The 21,794-nt window shown below is 38.4% G+C and overlaps 1 protein-coding gene across 4 annotated transcripts in view; it reads left to right on the top strand.

The window, feature by feature from the left end:
* LOC125065468 overlaps positions 1-17,439 on the top strand; it is a 68,175-nt gene extending 50,736 nt beyond the window's left edge. Inside the window, exons 4-9 of one of the 4 annotated variants that reach the window (XM_047673057.1) lie at positions 7,461-7,570; positions 7,816-12,039; positions 12,330-12,417; positions 12,878-13,246; positions 14,611-14,881; positions 15,058-17,439. In XM_047673057.1, coding sequence (XP_047529013.1) covers positions 7,461-7,570; positions 7,816-12,039; positions 12,330-12,417; positions 12,878-13,246; positions 14,611-14,881; positions 15,058-15,283 — 5,288 coding nt within the window. In that variant the 3' untranslated portion in view covers positions 15,284-17,439. The other 3 variants (XM_047673058.1, XM_047673060.1, XM_047673059.1) reach the window with 3 other exon arrangements.
* Positions 17,440-21,794: the final 4,355 nt, after the last annotated feature.

Genomic DNA, 21,794 nt, shown 5'->3' with positions numbered 1-21,794 from the left:
TAGTTCGTACGTTATTATCCTCTTAGCGGACGGGCTGGCGTTCCGGTGCAATCTCCGTACTCATCCCTCTTTCATCCAATTACATGAGTGTGAACCCAATGGGATTAGTACGGGATACGAGCGGTGCCTTCGATAGCACACCGTGTTATGCCTGTTACCGTTCCGTTTACAATATCATTGATTTGTTGTCTATTACTTGTTCGTTATTAGTTCGACGTTCTTATTTTAAATTCTAATTTAACGTAAAAATATATAAATAAAATGACATTTGTATTTAATGATCCTAGATAATCGTGTATGAAAAACAAAGACAGCCCATTTAGTGACACAGATAAAAAAAAAAAAACCTCCAAAAGTAACCTGGGAAACGTTCAAAGTTAAATTGCCATCTATTTTTAAGAGAGGCAACACTGAAAAGTGGTAGCCGGGAAGAGTTGTTCCTTGTAACAAAGAGGGTAGAGCGATCTCTTTGTTGTTAAGTGGCGGAGGGTGGGCGGCAGTGGCTTGAATAGGTGGGCAAGTACTACGTCATCCGTCCGGGTGTAACAACCTGCAACGCCCGACACCCCGCACCCGTAACTATACCACCCGTGTTTTTATTCACTTATGCTAATTTCACTATATTGTCGCATCCACTATAAAGATTAACTTGACCCTTTACGGTAATCTACTATATATATGACCTTACAGATCTTTTATATACCAACCTTAGCTGAGTCAATTAGTAAATTATTTTTTGTTTTTATGTCAAAAATACATTAAATATATAAAGCATATTTTAATCAAGAATTTGTTGATTTGATAATATTTGTTGATTTTCGTTGGACGTTAATTAATTTAATTCTATATAATTAATAAATGTGTTTTCATTGATGTAGGTATAACGGCTGAATTTCTTGTCGGTTCTTCGGGGTAGATTCTATCGGTAGTCAATTTAAATACAAACTAATATCTTAAAATGTCAATATATTATTTAATACATAATATTTTTTTCTATGCATTTTGATAATGGTACATCGATAATTGATTTTTTCAATTATATCTACAGAATTCAAATTTGTGTCATTTTTCGATATTTACTTTTATTTTGTACCTATCGCATATTTTATTGTGAATGTATTTTTTTGTAGATAACAAGTATTTATTGACATCTAAACTCTAGATAATGTGTTACTACATATAATATACATTGAACATGATTATTATTGTGATTTTGTTTTTCCAATTTACGTTCCGTCTATGATACAAACCTTCCCGCGTCGAGTTTTACGCGGACTAAGATTAAACTTAACACCGCACCCTCTTTTTCTTATGACAATTTAACTGCCTACATAACAAGTCTTAGATAATATTTTTTTAAGATTTTATGAATCACGTGATTAAGCAAGTTTCGGATAATAATTTATTTACACACCATAAAAATACGAACTTGCTTCAAAGAAAAATCTTCTGCTTATATTTTGTTAATAGTGTATATGGTATACAATATCAACAAAATAACTATTTATGTTTGATGTATGAAAAAAAACTGAGTAAGCCTTATTAAAATATTTATGTCGTAAGGAAATAACGATAAGATTTTGATTGTATTTCAGAAAATACGTAACGACATAATTCGGTTTGCGTAAAGCGAATGACACCTCTATGTTAGAAACATCAAGGTACATTTTTATATTAACATACAAAAATAGACGAGTAAAATTTTCGAGAAACAAGAGCGAGTTGACATTATTTGTAAAGCTTATAACCAATTCAGACCGAAGAAGACGAAGACTGACAACTTCAAGTAACTCCGCCGTACTTTCATGTATAAGTGCTTTTTGACTTTACAGACCGTAGTCATGTCATTTTTAAATAAAATATATCGTATGAATAAACCTCTTTGAAAGAAACATGACAGTAATAGTATAGACACGAGGAGAAAAGGTAAACTTAGAACACCTAGTTTCCGACTTAGCCGTGTCAATACATCCTTCCTGGCGCACGGTATTCTTTTCTATAATAAGATGTCGCAGTTATATTTAACTTGGTCTATTAATAAATATTATTTGTTATTGTGTCGATAAACATTTTGCGTGTCAAATAAATAAATAAAAACATATAAAATCTCTTTTGTCTTGCTTTTAGTTGACCAGTCTTTATGATTTGGATTTGGTTGTCGAAACTTAGGTTTTTCCGTAACCTTTTTTGTGCATAGTTTTTGAGTCGTCTCAGTATGATACTAGGGAATAATAAATGCAGTCTCAATTGTATGATGTCGACGAGTTTGTAAAACGACCCGAACATTACCTCCGCTTTACTGAAACGCCGTGCTGTTTAAATAGAGAGCGAGACGTGGAAGCTAACTCGCAGAACCATTCATGAAGCTTTAAAGAAAATATAAAACTAAAGAAAGTCAAAGACCTCGAAACGTAACGTAGTTTTATTCTTTTAATGTTCCTGGACCGATTTAATTAATAACTTTGAAGGTTTTTTATTGATATCGTTATACCCAACGCCACACGTATGTTTTAACCTAATAGATCGATTAGAAATTTCTAATAAGTGTTTGGGGGTGAGTGAGCCGGTGTAACTACAGACACGAGGGATACAAAATGTCAGTCTCCAAGGTTGGAGGTGCATTGCTGATATAAATAATTATAATATATAATATAAAATACTTCGGTACCAATCTATGAACGCTAATGACTACATACTAGGTGACCTATTTGCCAGTAGGCCTTGATACCTATGCAAAAAAAGATAGTAATGCGTACAAATTAACTGTAACGTATCTTTTTGTATTATAATAAACATCTCTCTCTCTCTCTCTCTAAAGCATACAAATAAACGTTCACAACAGAACATAAACCCATATTATGCCGTGTGAAATAAAGACGGATAACCAGTAAGATGTATATTTGTACTTATATACAATATAGATATATCTATATATTATATATATCCTTATAAAAAAACAATTCGTATCGGCATGTATAGACAAAATCTTTTAGAGAAATAGTTTTCAAACTCGTCAGTGCTAGGTGTACAATAATGATCTTCGTCTTGTTATATCAAGATCATAAGGTCATAACAAGATCGGATTTCGACGCGTTCAATTTGCTTAGAAAATTATTAACATTGCATTTTTTGATTTATTTATTATTAATTTACTGCCTATATTGTTAAATGGATGATATGAGAACTCTTAAATATTTTTTCCAAATCATAATAATTGTTTCATGTAATGTTACGCAATTGAATGTCGATGCGACAAAATTAGCGTTCAATACTTACATAGTGCGCCTGCTTAGTGCCCGTTAAACGGTAATATGTGTATGTAGATACTATGCAACATTGTAATAACCGATACCAACGGCAGGCGAAGGTGATACGGGAGATAAAAATCCTTGTCATTTGTTTTATTCAAACTTATCTATGTTTTCTTAGTTTGCATATTTAATTCCATATGTTAATATACTAGTTCCTAATGTAGTTATTTCGATTCGTGCTCAGCGCGTTGCAGTCTCAACTGAATTGTTTATTCAGAAAGCAAGGCAGTAAGGCAATTATGTATCCGTTTATTTCAGTTCGCTCTTGTGTCGTTATTTAATTAATGTCGACGATGAAAACTGAAAATAAATTGGCTAAAGAACGTGTGTCTTTCTATTGGTCAGTTTTATTTATTATTATATTATATTTTTCAACTGAAAGTAAATTGATTGCCAATCATAGACACTGGTGCTGTAAGCAATATATACTACTTCCTGTATCATTAGAGTGCTAAAAGAGGGATCTCTCGAATGTTTAGTCCTTTGTGTTTGTGTGCAATAAAAAAATTACACACTAAGACACTGAAACACAACGTAATGCCGTTTGTCAGCAGGAATGCAACATCCACCCACATAATTCAGTGCCATGTCTAAATCAGTAATATTTTTTTTTAATAGATTGAATTTAATAGTTAATTTGTGGATAGATAGAAAACTAAAAATATAATATTAAAGTATCGTATACTACGGCAAGAATGCTAACTTAATTAGTTTCATTATGGTGCAGTAAAAATTAATTTTCGATGTCTCTCAAAACTTATACGTTTAGAAAAACTTATGATATATCGATGATCGAATAATTGCCCCGTTCTAGTGGCTGGCCTGCACGGGTGTAGACTGTAGTCCCCGGACCATTGCTCGACCAGGAATTCGTTACGAGAATATTAGGAAAAATATTAGGTTTTTTATCATGGATCACTCAATAACAGGACGTAGTTAGAAAGTATACACCCGTGGCTCGGAAAGCATGTAAAGTCGGTCGTGTCGGTGCCGTCCCCTCTGGCTCCGAGAGTGAGGGATTAGAGAGTGCAACTGTGCTTGCGCGCGCGACTGTAGTATCCTATCTCCTGCGTGGTTGGCTCCGTCGTGTCTCCGTCGAGTATGCCCGCCGTGACCGACAGTGGTTAGGAGGATATTTTAAATTAATAGTATCTATTGACAATAAAATCAAGTTGAAATAACCTTTTTTTATATATATACTTATACATATATATTTTTTTCAACATTTAAATTATTTATATTCCTGTTTGAAACGGCAATATTTCGAGGCGATCGTTTCATTTCCAAGGTTTTTCACCCCGTATGAAATTTTTAGTTCTATAAACTATTTATTAAAGTTAAATTAAAATTAAAGCTACCCCCGATTTGAAATAAAGATTGTACCGAGAAGAATCGACAAGGTAATTAAACATAATTTAATTATTGTAAACCCTGTATGCAAATCAACGAATGCTAACTCCACTGAACTTGATACCTTTTCGCATTATGATAATGGTATAAAGAAAGATGTTTAATGTGGCGCAAGGACGATATTTTCTTAATGGATGCTATATGAATTATTGGAAGCTATGACGAAAATACGTGCAAGGTTCAATGTTTACATTTTTGTCAACTTTTAGATCATTTTTATTTAATGTATTAGCGCCAGTTATGATCGGAATATTTCGCTAATGTCACGAATAACAGACAGGCAAGTCAGTTCGACTACTTACTTACTAGCAGTACTTTGTTATATATAGTCCACTTTTTAATTAATGATGTCCAGATTTTATGGCAGCCCAGTTAATTTTTCTTTTATTATGAATTGTTTTTTTTTTTTTAAATAAATGCAATTGGATTTAGGGCTTTTGCATGCCCGTCTCAGTACTACCTATTCATAACCTTCTACCACCAAACAGCAATACGAGCCAGTGTAACTACAGGTACAAGGGACGGCATCTTAAAGATTGGTTAATATTGGTAGTGATCAATAAGCTATCGGATGGCCTAATAGCCGTAGTCTAAAGTATTTTAGACTATAAAATGGTAACGCAACTAAAATAATTTTTTTTACATTCTTAGTAGCTTAACTTAATATTTGTTTATATATTTAGTATAAATTAGATACGATACGAGGTCGGTTATAATAAACACGTTAAAAGAGAAAGCTTTCCCGCGCGTGACATAAATAGACTATTATGTGTTTATAAAACTTGTAGACTAACTATTTATTCAGCTCAAGTGAGCAAGTTTTTATTGCTTTTTTTATACACGGGAATATTACTTCAAGTAGCCTACCCGGTTCCTTTCTCTGAGTTTTTTTCCTTTTATGTTATACGATATTATGTCAATGGCTCTAAAAGGCACTAAGAGTCACTCTATTACGTTAACCCGTTCTGAATAAATGCGTATGATGTACGGAGGGAATCCCTTTGTTATCTATTATTACTATATTACTTTATTATACAGGTGATCTTTGAAATAATATTATTTTATAGGAATAAACCTTGTTATCGTGCTATATCATAAAGTATGCCAGGGAAGATAAAAACGGTACGATGACGTAATACCATCTCCAAGTCTTAAAATCGCTTATCATAAAAGGATCTTACGGCCCATAAAAATATGCTAAAGAATGTTACGTAAAGTATCGCTAAATTGCTACTAACGTACATTAAAAAGCATAGCCGAAGCCGAAAGGAGATTACCGGTCGGAGTGGACAAATCGGGAAGTATACACGGCGAGCCGCAGGATTGCGTAATTACCGTAAAGGAAGTGGGCCGTTTAGGCAAACAAAAACGTCGGCGACTCGATCAGCGGCAGAACAAAGGCGGGCGTAATTTGAAACAATCGGCGGTGGTGCAGGGCGGCGTGGGCGCGCACCCCGTCGACTATTGATCTGACTCGCGCCACCCAACTCCCTGCACCCTGGCGCCTCGGCGACCACCCCCCGCCCCCGGGCTCCGCATACAACTCGTATTTTAATTGCAAATCTGCCAGATAATGCGCAAATAGATAACGCCATTATACCCGGCTCGCTTATTATTTAGCGCTATCGAATTACGATTCTTTTTAACTTTTCTTATTGATTGTATCGTCTCGACGTTTATGGGGAACTGGATTGTTTTAAATGTAAGATCAGTTTACATTTTTAATACGTTTTAACTTCTTGCTAATAACAATAAACTATTTAAAGTTGCTTTTATTACTCTATTAGGCATTGGAAAAGTTAACATACTTTTTTTTTATTTTTATAAATACATATATTATAATGACTTTTTAATACGTTTCATTTTATTTAGACAAAGTTTTAAATATTTCTCTTATATTTTTTCTAAATAAATACAAATGAGTAGAGAGTGGGAGTTAATCATAAAACAATTGTTTTGTAATGTATTTACTTGCCTCAAAAGCTTTTGTCGATTAGAGCCACAGCGCTATTTTATTGAAAGGGTTACGTCATAATGGCGAATTTTCACTGCGGCTGCGGTATTACACGCCCTCTGAGGTCTTTATGAAGCTGTTAATTAGTCAATGTTGTTGTTTTAGAGTATTTACCTTCGGTATAACTGGATTATGAAAATCTACTTAACACTAATAAATGTTTTGAACTAATTTAAAGTTTATTATATACTTTGACCTTTTGTACGAATGAGTTCACGTTTATTAACAAACGATTAGTGTAATTACCGACTGGAACTTCATCCGAGCTGACAATCAACATCGTAACGCCGAAAATACATTAACATAACGATTTAAAATGTCATTAAGTCGAACCGAAACTGTTATTATATTCCGTGCAATTTACTCGAGTACAATGTTAAAGATGTTATCTTCATTATGTATATTAAGGCGATGTTTACTGAAATGCGTCATTTAATGAGAAGGACAAAGTTGTCATCAAAAGTCTTGCATTGTCTGAATCTGTTGGGACGTCTAGAGAACGGTTTAAAGTCATACGGTCGCTCGCCTCTCGACCTTTCTCTGTGTTCAATAGTTTATGTGAAGAGATTGGACATTACGAGAGCATTTCTTTTACGATATTAGATTTTTTTTATTGTAAATTATATTTATTAGTAAATGTTAATATATTTTGGATCGAATGAGATATTTTGAATTGTTTCAAATTATAGCAGTTACAATAACCACTATTTTGTTTCTTTTTTCAGGGGCTGTACCAGAAACTAAGAAGAAAATGAAGAAACGTCCCGGATACGTGCCGACTATGAGCGTGTCACAAATGATGGTGCAAAGGGATAGACCCCTCAACGAGTTCAAGGTACATGTTCGTTACGTATTCATAGCCGCGATAAGACTTGAACTCTTGCCAAGAACTTACCGCGCAGACATTTTTTATTACCTATATCGGTTGCGAATACGAATTTCCATAATTTTGTGATTTTTATTATTTATACCGTATGATGTAGAACTTTATTCTGGATTTGCTTTTTATAGTTTTTTTAAGAGGATTATTAAAATATCTATTTATCAAGTTACTCATTTGTTTTTTAATTATTTTTTCAGCCTGACGTCGATCAAAAGAGGACGGCGTCTCCGGGCGCTATGACACAACGATCCAGCAATATGCAGCATTGTTTGCCGTATTCGCAACAGAACATGTCAAACGTAGTACAAGAAGATATAAAACAAGAAACTCTTGTGCAAAGAAGCTCTCACTATCTCACTGTTAGTAGTGGTTGGATAACTCAACACCCAGAGAACATTGAATCTGGGCAGAAACATAACCCACAAATGCCAGGTCCTTTGAGTAACCCTCTCAATATGGGACTCCCAGTCCTTGGAACGAATGGACAAGTCATAGGTGTCAATACTGGTTACAATAAGCATTCTAATAATGCGAAAAATACATTAAACCTAACGCCGCATGTAATAGAACAAGAGCATAAGGAAGAAGAAAATGATCTGCAGACCAATAAACAAACTCCTAAGGAAGAAGAATCACAAATATTTTGTGGCTTAAACCAACCCCTTACACCTGAAGTTATGCAAAAGATAAACGAACAGCAGCAAATATTCATTCAAAGAAACCAGAAACAGATTGAAGTTATGAAGGGGTACAAGACACAGATATCAGATAATTTAAATCAGAGCAAGCCGCCGATGCAAAGCCAATATGTTCCTCAAGGTCAATTGGTAATACAAAACGGAACTGTCGTCAAAACGAATTCTGCAAAAACTCCCCCATGGCAAGTCAAAAGAAACGACTCAAATACTCCAAACTCTATGCCATGTCCGAGCCCAAAGTTACAAAAAGTCGAAAACTTCGATTATGATGACACCAATATGAATACAATGGACGAATCTTCATCCTCTGCAGGTTCTTACTCCGGTAACGAACAAATTTTAAATCCAGTTATGTGCTCGCGGGTACCGCCCCTACCGCAACACTACAATATGATGGGCCAACAATGGCCTAGTGTTGAACTCAAGAAAAGAACTAAAAGTAACAACAAAACACCCAAGAAAAAGTCAATTCCAAGTGATAAACCAATTATGTTTGGAAACAATGGTATGAGACAAATGCCAGAACCAAAGGGAAAATCCTGTGATGACGGCTCGAGGAATACGGTTCCGTCGTTTATGGATGATCCCAATGGCTATTTAGCACAACAAACAGTTTTGCTAAATAACACCATATCTAGACAAGTAGGAATTAATACGCGATATAATGTTAGTCAATTTGAAAATACTGGCAGTACGTTTAACTCAACGAATCAATCTGATAAACTTTGTAAGCCCATGAACAGGCCCGGTGAGCCTATGAATGTTTTTCGAAATAATATTGTACCAAATTCTTCACCATCGCCAAACAACATTCCCGATAGTAGTCTCGTCCCTGAAAAGAGTGCCGAAAACACAATTCCACCTTGCTGTAAAGGGTGCAACGTTTCATATAAAGGAAACTGTTCCGATACATCAGATACAAGAACGAAATATTTAAAACAACACGCCAATGTTTATGGATTAGAATTGGAAAGTGGTGTGGCCACATCTAGTCCGAAACATGGATTCGACGATAATCCTGTAACATCTTCAACATACATTGAGCGAAATCTCATGTTGAACGACAACTGTGGGCCGATCCAAGCTGGCATTGTAAGCACCAGTAACGTGTCTCCTAACGACACGTTACAACCGCCCGAGCCTTCGCCGACTTTATCTAGTAGCTCTCGGAACACGGACACTCCTCACAGTAGTGGCAGTATTCCTCAACTACAGAATAATTGTACATTCCCCGTACCGAGCCCGGCCTATTCTAATCCAAGTTCGAGTAGGGATAACTTTAACAGTAACCCCTCCACACCCGGCAGTAGTCACACATATCCATACAGCTCGCCCGGGCCGCCCATCAGCCAGGCTATCTCTGGCAATCAAGTGATGCATTTCATATCAAATCATAATGTTAACAAAAATCTCATGGAAGTGGATAACATATCAATGGTAGGAGTCAAACCGGGCCTGAGAAATCAGCAAGAGTTGTTTAGGTTAGAATCTAAGAAGAGAATAGAAAACACAATGCCAGGATACTGTCCACCGCCACATCTGGGAGGGGGTCCGGCGCATTCGCTGATACAGGCTTGTTATATACAGACATTTGTAACTACAATGGCGAGCGGATTTTCCGTTACTCGAGATACTGTAACGTCGGTTCTCGCAGGAAAAGCTAATACTGCAACTACCTCTATTAACGCATCACAAGCTAACTTTGTTAGGCCTCCTCCGCCGCCTAGTGTGAACATGGCCACGACTTACGCTATACCGAATAACCAACCTGATCCATTCTTGAATTCTGTCAATTTACCGACTAGTTATCCCTTACACATCGCCGGTACGACCGCTCAGAACATGATAACGAAGTCTCCACTTGAAATGGTTCAGAATGTTATCAGTAGTTTGCCATCGAAACCTGAAACGAGCAATGCACAACCGACGTCGATCATTCAGAGAAGATCCTGCTCGAATACTCCGGGACAAATTCTAATTTCTTCAACCGGACAAATAATCGTGTCCAACAATCAAATGCCGCCGCCTCCTCCAAAAAATACAACTGCCCTGTCGCCGATAGGGTCAAATGCGGTGACCAACGTAACCACATCTGTGACTCAAGTCGTTCCCGCCGTTGGAGGAGTGCAACCAATGGTAAATCAACCGACGGTAGTGGTCAATACATTGCAGACGCCATTCGTCATTCAGCCCCCGATGATGACTGTCGAGGGGCAAGTTGTACAACAAAACACCGTGCTGCCGCAAATAGTAACCGGCGGAATAGTTTCTGGGCAGCAAACAACCGATAGTTCGAGACAGATCGAAGTTAAGAACGGCCAGGGCTTCGTTCAAGGCGTTGCTATGCTCTCACCAGAAAGCCTAAAGAAAAGAAGTAAGAAAAAGAAGAATCAAACACCTAACATAACCAACGTATTGCAAATTGCAGCACCGCAACAGAACCCCAACAGCCTCATGGTGCACCACTCCTCACCGCAGCATAATTCTAGTCCGCAGTTTTCACCTCGTGGATTCCAGCTGTCTCCCACTAACAACATATCCCCGACGCCGATGCTGCAGGCGCTGACCATCGTCCCCGGCAAGTCGGGCGCGCCGGCGCACATCGTGATGAACGGCCAAGGGAACACTAATAACTTCGGGTCGCAACAAATCATAGCTAATACTTCGCCCTCACAACAGATTAATTTACTACAGCCCGTGAATCTAATTAACAATGCGAGCAATGTCATGTCGAACTTCCCAGCCTTTCAGCAGTTCATCTTGCCGAATCTCGGCGGAATGGTCATGACTGCAGACGGAACGGCCATCATTCAAGATAATTCTACAGGAATGCCAATGCAGCTACAATTGCAGACCGTCAACGGCCAAAACGTATTGACGCCGGTGCAGAACCCCGGCCTGTTCACCGCGGGTACCAACAGCGGAGTAGTAATCAGAGCTCAAAATCAACAGGGCAAGATTATACAATCGCAGCACAGTCCAGGCGCCCAATTTCTCTCTCCGAACAGTCAAGTCATGGTCAACAGCCCTAACTTCAACGGTCAACTGAGTCCACTGCTCGCCAATCTGAGCCCCACGAACGTCACGTTCAATACGAGCCCACAGATGAGGTCGGGAAACGTCCAAACTCAGGAGTTCATACAGACAAATCAGCTCGGCCAGACGCTGATGGTCCCGCTGTCCCCCAAGCAAGTTCCCATATCCGCGACGAGCAACAGGGCCAACTCCACGTTCGTCCAGAACACGACCATCGTGCAGCAGCAGACGACGCTCGTGTCCAACTCCCACAACGCGCAGATGTCGTCGATGAACCTCCAGGGGGGAAACTCCAGACTGAGCATAGACCCCAACGTCCTGCTCGGCCAGAAGTCGACGACGAACCCGAAGAGGTTCGGCCGGCCGCCCGGGGAGGGCGGCGCCGCCGAGTTCAAGGACGACGGGGGCCTCGGCCCCTTCGAGCGGCCGGCCGAGGACGACGGGGGCGAGGCCCCCGACGGCTACGGCGTGCGGCACTCCGTGTCCACGCAGACGCTGGGCCAGCGCGGCGGGAAGTCCCCCAGCACGGCGGCCGGCTCGCCGCCCGACACCACGACGCTCAGCCCGCTGGGCGCGCTGGACGCGGGCAGCCCGCGCCGCCGCGCCGCGCCCGCGCCCCCCGCGCCGCCCGCGCCCCCCGCCGCCGACACCACCACGCGCTCGCCCGAGCCCGACGCGCTCGCCTCGGTACGCGCTCTTCTCTTCGCTACTCGCTACTCGCTACTCGCTACTCGCTAATGTCGTATCGATCGGAAGAATTGCTTACTCTCTTAAATTACACATTTTGGAATTTTACAATCGAACGCCATACTCGGGTGCGCCACACGAGACGTAGACATTTGACACGAGAATGGACCGATTATATCTTCTTTCGGAACCGGACGTCCTGATGCCGGAAGTGGTCACCCTCCCCGCGTAGATAGAGCGCTAGGCGTCGTGTGGTGGCGGCACCCCGTTGACGAGTCGTGTGTTGGCAGGCCATGGTGCAGTGCGTGTCGAGCAGCGAGCAGGACATGGCGGAGGCGCGCGAGCGCTGGGCGGAGCGCCCCGACGCCGACTCGCACCGTGAGTACCCCTCGCGCCGGCAGCCTCGACTCTCTGTCCGTGTTCGGCTCGTATATAATGCCCGCTCGGTTCGATGGCATCGAATCGTTTGTTATCGATTAAACGCTGCTCTATTCACTATATGACGATTAGAAGTACGTTCTATGTCTTTTATTTTATTTTATGAATAGGAATGTGAAATTAGGCTATCCGATGTAAATGATCACCTTCTCCCTGAATATTTCTTACATTATCATTTGCAGACAATAACGGGTCTAAAAAGTTCTGTATGTTGTTCTTCTAAATATTCGGACTCACCATTCAGGTGTTGTTGTGGGCCGGTAGAATAACTGCCAAATGGGTTATACTTGGGTACACGGACCGGACGGATCTGTACAAATAACAAAAATTGAATTCCATAAATTACCAATATAATTAAAAAAAATATAATTAATATAATTTTATCCCTTGATGTTTTCAGATATGATATCAAACATACAATTGATGCGTCTTAATCGAGCTCACAATCCTGTGGAGTCCAGTGAAATGCAATACCACCAAAACATGAACTCGTCCAGTAACAGCCAACACGTTTTGCCGATGACGTCGAGTCTCTACGATCGACCTCAGAGCTATAAGAGGAAAAATGACTTCGGCGACGGTTCCACGTACAGGAATGACAAAATTATGCGGACTAATTACGGGATGGTGCACGGCTTGCCGAAAGACTACGACGCTATGGCCGGCAACCCAGATAAACAGCAAGTGAGACGTTTCTCTCCTTCAGGGAGTAACTCTGAAAGTTCCAACGTTCAGAAAGTCTTTGACAGACATTTAGGTTCCGGGGACGGTGAGTATATTTCTCTTGTCTAACTTGTCTACGACGCTTTAACTCTTTGCTGCTTATCCAACTGCATATAAATGTGGGACCGCTACTCATCGGCTTTCCTGATACTTTACACACCTTCACGATTTTACTAAAAAAATATTCCGAATATTTAAGTTTGGTGGCCGATTCGTTCGGCCAGTACAGATGTTCGTTTTAATTAAACTGAGCACACTATTCTTGTTCCCTTACTCCATTCTAAATTTTGCTTAATTCTACTAATATGTACAGAAACCATCTCACGCTTTAGTCACAGCTAACAAAATTCTAAATTGATGTAATGTTGTGTCTTGTATTGGTTTTCGATTGTCGTACGCCAGCGATCACACAAAATTGAATTCGATGCGTTAAGCTGCGTTTTCACCAAAGGAAAATTGGCAACTTTTGTGTTGTCAACGAGCAAGTAGCACTTGTATAATTTCTGTGGAGAATCGCAAAAGTTGTTAACAGAGAAATTGTCAATTATTTTAGTGGAAACGCAACCATTAGATGATTCTATCACCGGAGACGGTTCTATTGATGTGTATTATGGTATATTTCAGCTTCTACGTAATGCGATATATTGGTCATTGGTTTTCTTTTGGTTGGGTTAATACAAGATACAGCTGTTTATAAAGGGTGTACTGGAAACTAATCAGAACGCGATGTGCGGCGTTCGACCGCTCTCACGATGGCTTTCTGTCGCTTTCCATTGCACCATTCCCGAAGTAACAAAATTGGCTCACACATTGGGACTCCATTACTAACGCATCATTGTAAAGCCATCATTCTATCTGTTCATCGTTGTAAGTAAAGCACATTTTCATATTACTGTAACCTTCTTTTGGCCGAGGGAATGAATACTTTGTAACGTCTCAGATATTTGTCACTACTTTGTTCGGTCGAAAATTGCAATATTTTTGGACAAAATCTAACCTATTCGCTGTGCCCGGTCTATGAATATAGATATTTCAGATATATTCTATCGATAGTTTTTACTGGGAATATTTATGTATTTTTTTCCTCGGTCACACCTCTAATGTCTAAGATTGCATACAGATGATTTGTAAAAACATTGTTTTTGTAAATTACTGTTTCTAATCACACCTCCGGCAATCGTCGAGCTTATATTAAAATGTAATCGCTCCTAGCTTGTGCAATATTTTTAAATAAAATAAAACAACCCGACTACCTTCAAATACTACGACCTAATCATCCCCGTATGCCTAAGATCTTTGAACGTAACCTAACGTCCCACCGACGCGTCTCCCCACCTCGGGCGGCGCTCGCGAGAGTGCCTCGAGGCGGCGGTCGGCGGGAGCGCCGCTAAGCTGTCGGTTCGGTCGTAGATTCCAAGAGCTCGGAGGAGGCGGACGGGGCCGAGGCGGAGGGGGCGGCCGAGGGGGCGGAGCGCGTGCGGCGGTTCGCCGTGGGGGACCTGGTGTGGGGGCCCGTGCGCGGCCACGCGTCGTGGCCCGGCAAGCTGCAGGCGCGCCTGTCGGGCGGCGCGTGGCGCGTGCGCTGGTTCGGGCGCGGCGCGGGCGCGGCCGAGCACCGCGCGCTGCTCACGCTCAGCGAGGGGCTCGAGGCGCACCACGCCGCGCGCACGCGCCACCGCAAGTGAGCGCCCGCACACGCACACACACACGCACACACGCACACCTCGACTTAACCCAACCCAAAGACAACCCACGCTCGATGACCTGTGAGACCTCGTTGGCTTCTCCCCGTGCGACCGGTGCTTGCCGCCTGCCTTCCGAGACTCGAACTCACGGCGTGTCTTTCTTTCCGAGCAGGAGCAGAAAACTGAACACCCTCCTCGAGAACGCGATCCAGGAGGCGATGGCGGAGTTGGATAAGAAGTCCGACCAGAGGCGGGCTTCGAGCGAGGATCGGGACGAGGTCCCCCTGGAGGAGATCACCGAGACGCCCCGGCGCAGCAGGGCTCACGGTAAAGTGAGGAGCAAGCACAGGAGGAACCCGGCGAAGCTCGACTCTGCGCGCTTGAGGAGCTCTCGATGACGGACTCCACCCGACTGGAAGAGTTCCAGAGGAAACCATTGCTATCTGTAGAGATTTTGAACGATTAGTGTCGGACATTAAAGTTTTCTTACGTCAATGAAATAGTATATAATAAATATGATATCTTTCAGCATATATGATACAATAAGAAGTTTTAAAATACATAAATCTTAATAAAATTTCGTACAATTAAATAAGGTTATCGTTTTTGAATATCGTACTAGAGGGTTTCCCTTGCTACATAATCGATAACGATTATTAAACAATAGATTTTTCTTATTACTAAATAGGAACATATTTATCTAGCTTATACAACTAAATATAAACGTCAGTAGCAGAATTTTTATTCCCGGGAATTTTCTCCGCTGGTCACACTCGGAGCAACAGTCCAGAGTAACGAGTCTATGTAAATATTTAAGATTTCGGTGTTTTAAAAAAATAATAATTGATAGAAATTTTAGCAGCTAGTTATAGACGTGATTTAATCACTAATATACTTATTAGGTTAAGACGATAAACTTTACGAGTTGAACATCAGTCATCGGTTACAGGTGAAGAGATTGTCTATACGTTATGCATATAATATGAAATTTAAATTCACTTAGTGTCAAACGTCCCCTCACATAGTGACGGATGTTTCTCAGTATGTAAAAATATTCGGCGATTTAAGGTTTGTTCACCGTGTCTCTGGGTACTAGATATCAATTCGTAAGGTGTGCCGTTTTCCTCTCGGTGTGTAGGAAAGAAACGGCGGTTAGGACGTTTGTCGAATTGGTGTCAGTCTCGAGAGGCGGGTTCCACTAGCCCCATCCCTGCGTCAATGAGGGTACTTTAGGGTATTTTATCACAATTTTCATCGACATTTTGTACAATGTTAGTAACGTGTAAATTAAATAAGAGTGTGCTATATATATTGTGTACATTTTTACGTTTTGTTAGAAAATAAAAACATGATTTCTAGTCAAAATATTGAGCATATTAAATTGTAGATAACGCGGATGAGATAATTGACAATAAACGGGCCTCAAGACCTACTTTTTACATTAATAAATGCAGTATTTATTTACTTTCGGACAGTATAATTGTTTGCTATAATGTTTAAAGTACTTTTGTTAATATAAAAGACTCAATAGTTTTAAGGTTGATGTTGCTGGAACTGTCGAAACGATGGCAACATTGCGGTTCGAGTTCGTATAAAACGGTGCGCATATCATTCGTACTTGTTGAGAATGTTTATAAGTGTTGCTATATCAAAGTCAATGCAATGTCCGGTCGGCCGGTGGTGATGACTGCATTTTAACCGACTTACAAAGGAGATGATATATGATGAACTATAAGTCTTAAATGAAATATTTTTATTTTTGATATTTAATACTTTGAATAAAGAAATTTCATTTGAGATATAATTAAATCTCAATTTAATATATTTTGAAGTAGATTATAGTTTTTTTTTTTTTTGTTAAAAAAGTTATTATTTTAACACATTTTATACATACGATACTAAATATAATATTTATACCAATAATTAAGGCCTATACGCGTTGTTAGTAGATATAGATTCCATGACATTTTAAAATGTATCAAACATTAGGCCATAAATGTCATCGAATGAGAACAAAATTTTTATTGATTGTGATAAATATATTTGAATATCGATTTTAAACGTACATTCGAGATTTAGATATATACCGTAAGCTGATATTAAACGTTCATCACACGACTGTACCTCGGGAAATTTAACTATTCCTCACTCTAAGTGTCGCTATGACTTAAGCTTCGGTTTTCGGTACAAGGGAGTTTTTAATTTTAAACATTTCTAAAATGCTTTTTAATCACAATAAATAATATTATATAGATAATAAAATTGAATGTTTCTTTCTAAAAAATCGTAGCTAGATTGATTAGATCATGTCACGCATGGATAATTTTTTATAGATAATTTGTTGTCGATGGTCGTTGTTAGAGGATATTTACTTGTAAAATTAATTTATAACGTATCGAGCTCGACGACGGCTTACTGTTTTTATTTACATGTAACTTAGATTCCACTTACGACATGATTAGTTGTTATATTGTTTATTGAAATCGTAATAACGCTCCGATGAGGTATTATGTAAATATTATTGTAACTGTAGTTATGTATAGTATTGTATTTCAATGAAATTAATGTTTTATAGACTAATAACTGTACAACATAAGATTATTTATTTGTTTTGATGTGTACATATTTTTTTTTTCAATAAAATGTACCTGTTTTTAATTTATGATTTGATTTTTTATTCCACTATTTTTAATCTGTGCAGTGAAGGAGTGCCGCAGACAAAGCTTGGTTGACATTGAGCCGTCCCTGATTGAATAGTAGAAGTGTATGATTGTTTGTGCCTTGCTGGTCTTGTGGCTAATTTGTATGATTGCAGTTTCTAAGTTATGAGGTTTGAATACCGGGTCGGGCCAATAAAAGTTATTACATATTTTGTCAAGAAATTCAGTTGCAGCCTGCTTAGTTAAAATGTGCATCTCATGTGCATCGTATCACATTGCACTGTGAAATGGGCAACTAATATATTATAGTAGTACTTGACATGGCATGTTTATCCTAACACCAACCACCATTCCAAAGAACATCTGGAGGGGTGTGTTTTCGTAGTTGACCTGGCTCGACTGGGCGTTAGTCGTTACCGATAAATATTCCGCGCGCAGCTCGCACCCGTGAACCCTCAAACTCAAACGTCTAGTTAATTTGTAGTGAAAATAGGTTGAATGAATTTCCAGTAATAATAAAAATTTGGGGCCTGGCAGAGCGAATTTTCGAGAGAAATTATCTATATATATCACCCAATCATCAAATATTCTATTGCCATATAGCAAGTAACCCAGTGTACAAAGGACACATCTTATTTCCCAAGGTTGGTGGCGCTTTGGCGATATAAAGAATGGTTAATATCTTTTAGAGTCATTGTCTTTGGGCGGTGGTGACAACTTACCATCAGAGCTACTTTATGCTGATAATTTGTTCGTCCGACAACCTATAATACAAAAAAATAGGGTGATGCTGAAAATTATCCAGGGCATCCCTGGACACGACAAAAACTATGACATATCTTGGAAGAACAGGACGGTTTTTGTTATTACATTAGCGTTATGAGTAACGACAGTAATTGGATTATTTCATCCAAAGAAATATGAATATAAGGCCACACGCCACACTTATGTATAATATTAGTTTGACATAAAAATAATAATACTTATTATACTAATAAAATAAGGTGCCTCTTCGCCTGGGTATTTTTGTTTGAATTAAGTAGGGTCAAGGAGAGGATGTGAGTATATTTTATATGGGCTTATGTATAAGCGATATATTTTTGTTTCCTGTAATATATTCAAAATGTTTTACGTTATTCATAAAGGCTCTTAGACAAGAATTTTAGAGTCGTAATTTCACCTGTTCGCAATGTAACTAATTTCTACCGAAAAGAATCGGAAATAAACTTATTAGAACATATGTGGAATATAGTAAAGTATAATGAATAATTTATTCATTAATATATCTTGTTTAACATTTATCTTTAGTCTTTAGATTACCAATAGCCCGAACAAATCGTCTTTAAGAATGAATTAATACCATTCATTCAAAGAAAATAATTAACTTTTTTTATGTCGGAAGTAATATTATGTATTATAGTAGCAATTTCGGTTTCTAGGAGCCTACATACATTCAATACAAAATAGTTTAATATTAAGATATAATTTCCTTATATATTTCCTTCCTATAACTTATGACGTCACAAATCTAAGTGGATTTAGAAGAATTTAGCTGTATAATAAATTATTCTTATTAGAAGAAGGGTGTAAGGTGCAAAACGAGATTCGATTCCCAAAATAAAGAACATTGGAGAAAGAACAATCAGCGTATTCTAGATATTTATATTACTATACCTCGTTGATCTAGTAGCTAGCTTGGACTGTTGATGATGGTTTTTCCAATATCGTCGGTTGTGTAGGAAGAGAAGAGAAGACAAAGACAAACATTATAGTGGGGCAAAAATAAAAAAACTAAATCAAGAGTGATTACAAATTCCCGGCAGTGCGAATCGAGACGTCTTTTTTTTAATACATAAAAAAAACTGTCACATTAATTATTGGCTATTAAATAATTAAGGTAGCAACGTTTTTGACAAATCAACAAAAAGTCACGTCGTTTCGCACTACCATACCGGGAATTTGTTGCTTCACTGTAATATTCCGAGCGCTCCATCTGTCTTTTATTTTATAATGAGACTTAGGTACTTATTGAATCATTACGATATTTTGCTCTTACGAGGATTTTAAAAAGATGTTTTTATTTATTTAAAATCGAATACTTGTACTCAAAGTTAATAAATAATTAGCATTATTATAATGAAGTTTGCTCCATTATTCAATAAAGCTTAGCAGCGTATTACCTACATACAATTAACCTGTCTAATCATGCAGAGACGGGCAAATTATGACAACGCTATAGTAAGGTATAACTCAGTAATCTAGTATAAATTAGCATGACATAACTTCGATCAGATATTGTCTCGATAATAATTTGGCTAGTCGCCAAAATATATATCATGCTTAATTACCCAGCACTTGTTATCGAAATGGTTCATTATCATTATTAAACTGTTCAATTTTCATAATATTATAGCTACTTACTAAATGAATGCTGACAAATATTTTACAAATAAATATGTATATTGAAATGCGTGGCAGTAAATACGAGGTGACACGCGTGTGAATAAACGAATGAGAAAACATTCTCCTGAAGGTCGTTTATTCTGATTTCACGCATTTCACATTATCAGGAATTGTGTGTAAAATTCGAGACTACAAACAACAATCGGAAGATCCCACGCCGAATGTTTCTTATTTCTGCCAGAGTAGGGTTGCTAGACACTACAATATAAATTCTGGATTCAATATTATATTAAGCCTTATACTTTAATATTGAAGCACACACATTACATAAATCGGTTATAAAAAAATATATTTATAGGCTAAGATTTCTTTTAATTGTACGATTCTACAATGACTCGCTCTCATTACGAGGGCTGCGTGCAAGTAAATGCATTACACTGACCAAAAACCAACGAGGCCAGTCCCAAAACAGATCCAGCTCAATGTGGGCTCCTGGCAACCCTACGCCGAGTCACTTAGCTACGTAAATAGAAACAGACGTCATTCTTCTTCTTTACGCGCGTCGAGGCTGAAAAGAATGACAAACGAGTTAAAAGAATAATGGAAAGTAAATGAAAACAGCAAAATCGCTTTTGTCAACCATTGCTCCTTTTATAGTCGACATTCGAAGACGCTCTCACACGCCGCCCAAGTTATAATGACTTCTGCGACAACCGGACTATTATGGAAGCGTAAATATTGAATATTCTATATAAATACTTGTTTGGAAAAGCTTTTGATTTGTATTGAATTATATCGATATGTCGTTTATTGTTAAAAACTTTTTCAAGAGTCTTTGTAAATGTTGATTCGAGTTTGATTACTTTGTAAGATGTTTGCTGAAAAAACATTAAGTAGATTTAACTGTTAGCACATTATAACAGCGTAACAATAGCTATATTTTATATACTAACTTTAACCCGTAGATTCACCTGCTTGTGAGGGGGTTGTTTGAGCAAGTGTTAGGTAGCCAGTAGGTAGATAGTTAAGACGACCTGTGAAAAAATTAATTGCGAGCTTATGTAACAAACTTTAAACTATAACAATAAGATTATTCAAGTACTATTATTAAAGTATATATATTCATGGAGAAAAAAAATTGCAGCTACTTAAGTATGCTAGTCTAGGTCGCAATTCAGTCATATTTTTTATTATTAGTACCGTGTTTTAACTAAAGCCACCTGTTTTTAAATTTCGTATTTGTAGGTATTTTATTTTGGTAGGTAATTTTACTTACTAAGGTTTATCCTTTCACACCTACAAATCGAAATAAAATAGAAAGTACCGTAATAGAACCAGATAGATGTTCAAAATGACATTATGCATATTAAGTACTAGGTGTCGCCCGCGGCAGGTGTTAAGCATAAAAAGTAGCTTATCAAAATTCATCAATTTCGGTTCAGAAGTTCGGCGTTAAAAAGCAACAGACATTCAGAGTTACTTTCATATTCACAATATTAGTAAAGATTTCGTAAAATCACAGTTTAAGTTAGTTAAATCATTATAATCACAGTATAATCTCGCCTAGCAATCTTCGCTTTTACGGCGGTACGCGGGCAGCCTACTTACTTACCGTACTTTCGAGAGCCGAGATGGGCCAGTGGTTAGAACGCGTGCATCTTAACCTATGATTTCGTGTTTAAACCCAGGCAAGCACCACTGGATTTTCATACTAGATCTCTTGCAGTCAACGGTATGATTGGGATTAATTTATATTTAAAAATTAATAAATAAAAGTGGTCATAAAAGGTTACCGACAGCTGTAAGAAATATTAACCATTCTTTACATTGCCATGCTCCACCAACC

This window comes from Vanessa atalanta, chromosome 7 (genome assembly GCF_905147765.1).
Source record: "Vanessa atalanta chromosome 7, ilVanAtal1.2, whole genome shotgun sequence".
NCBI lineage: Eukaryota > Metazoa > Arthropoda > Insecta > Lepidoptera > Nymphalidae > Vanessa > Vanessa atalanta.
The sequence above is the reverse complement of the archived record's forward strand: the minus strand, read 5'-3'. Positions and strand labels throughout refer to the sequence as shown.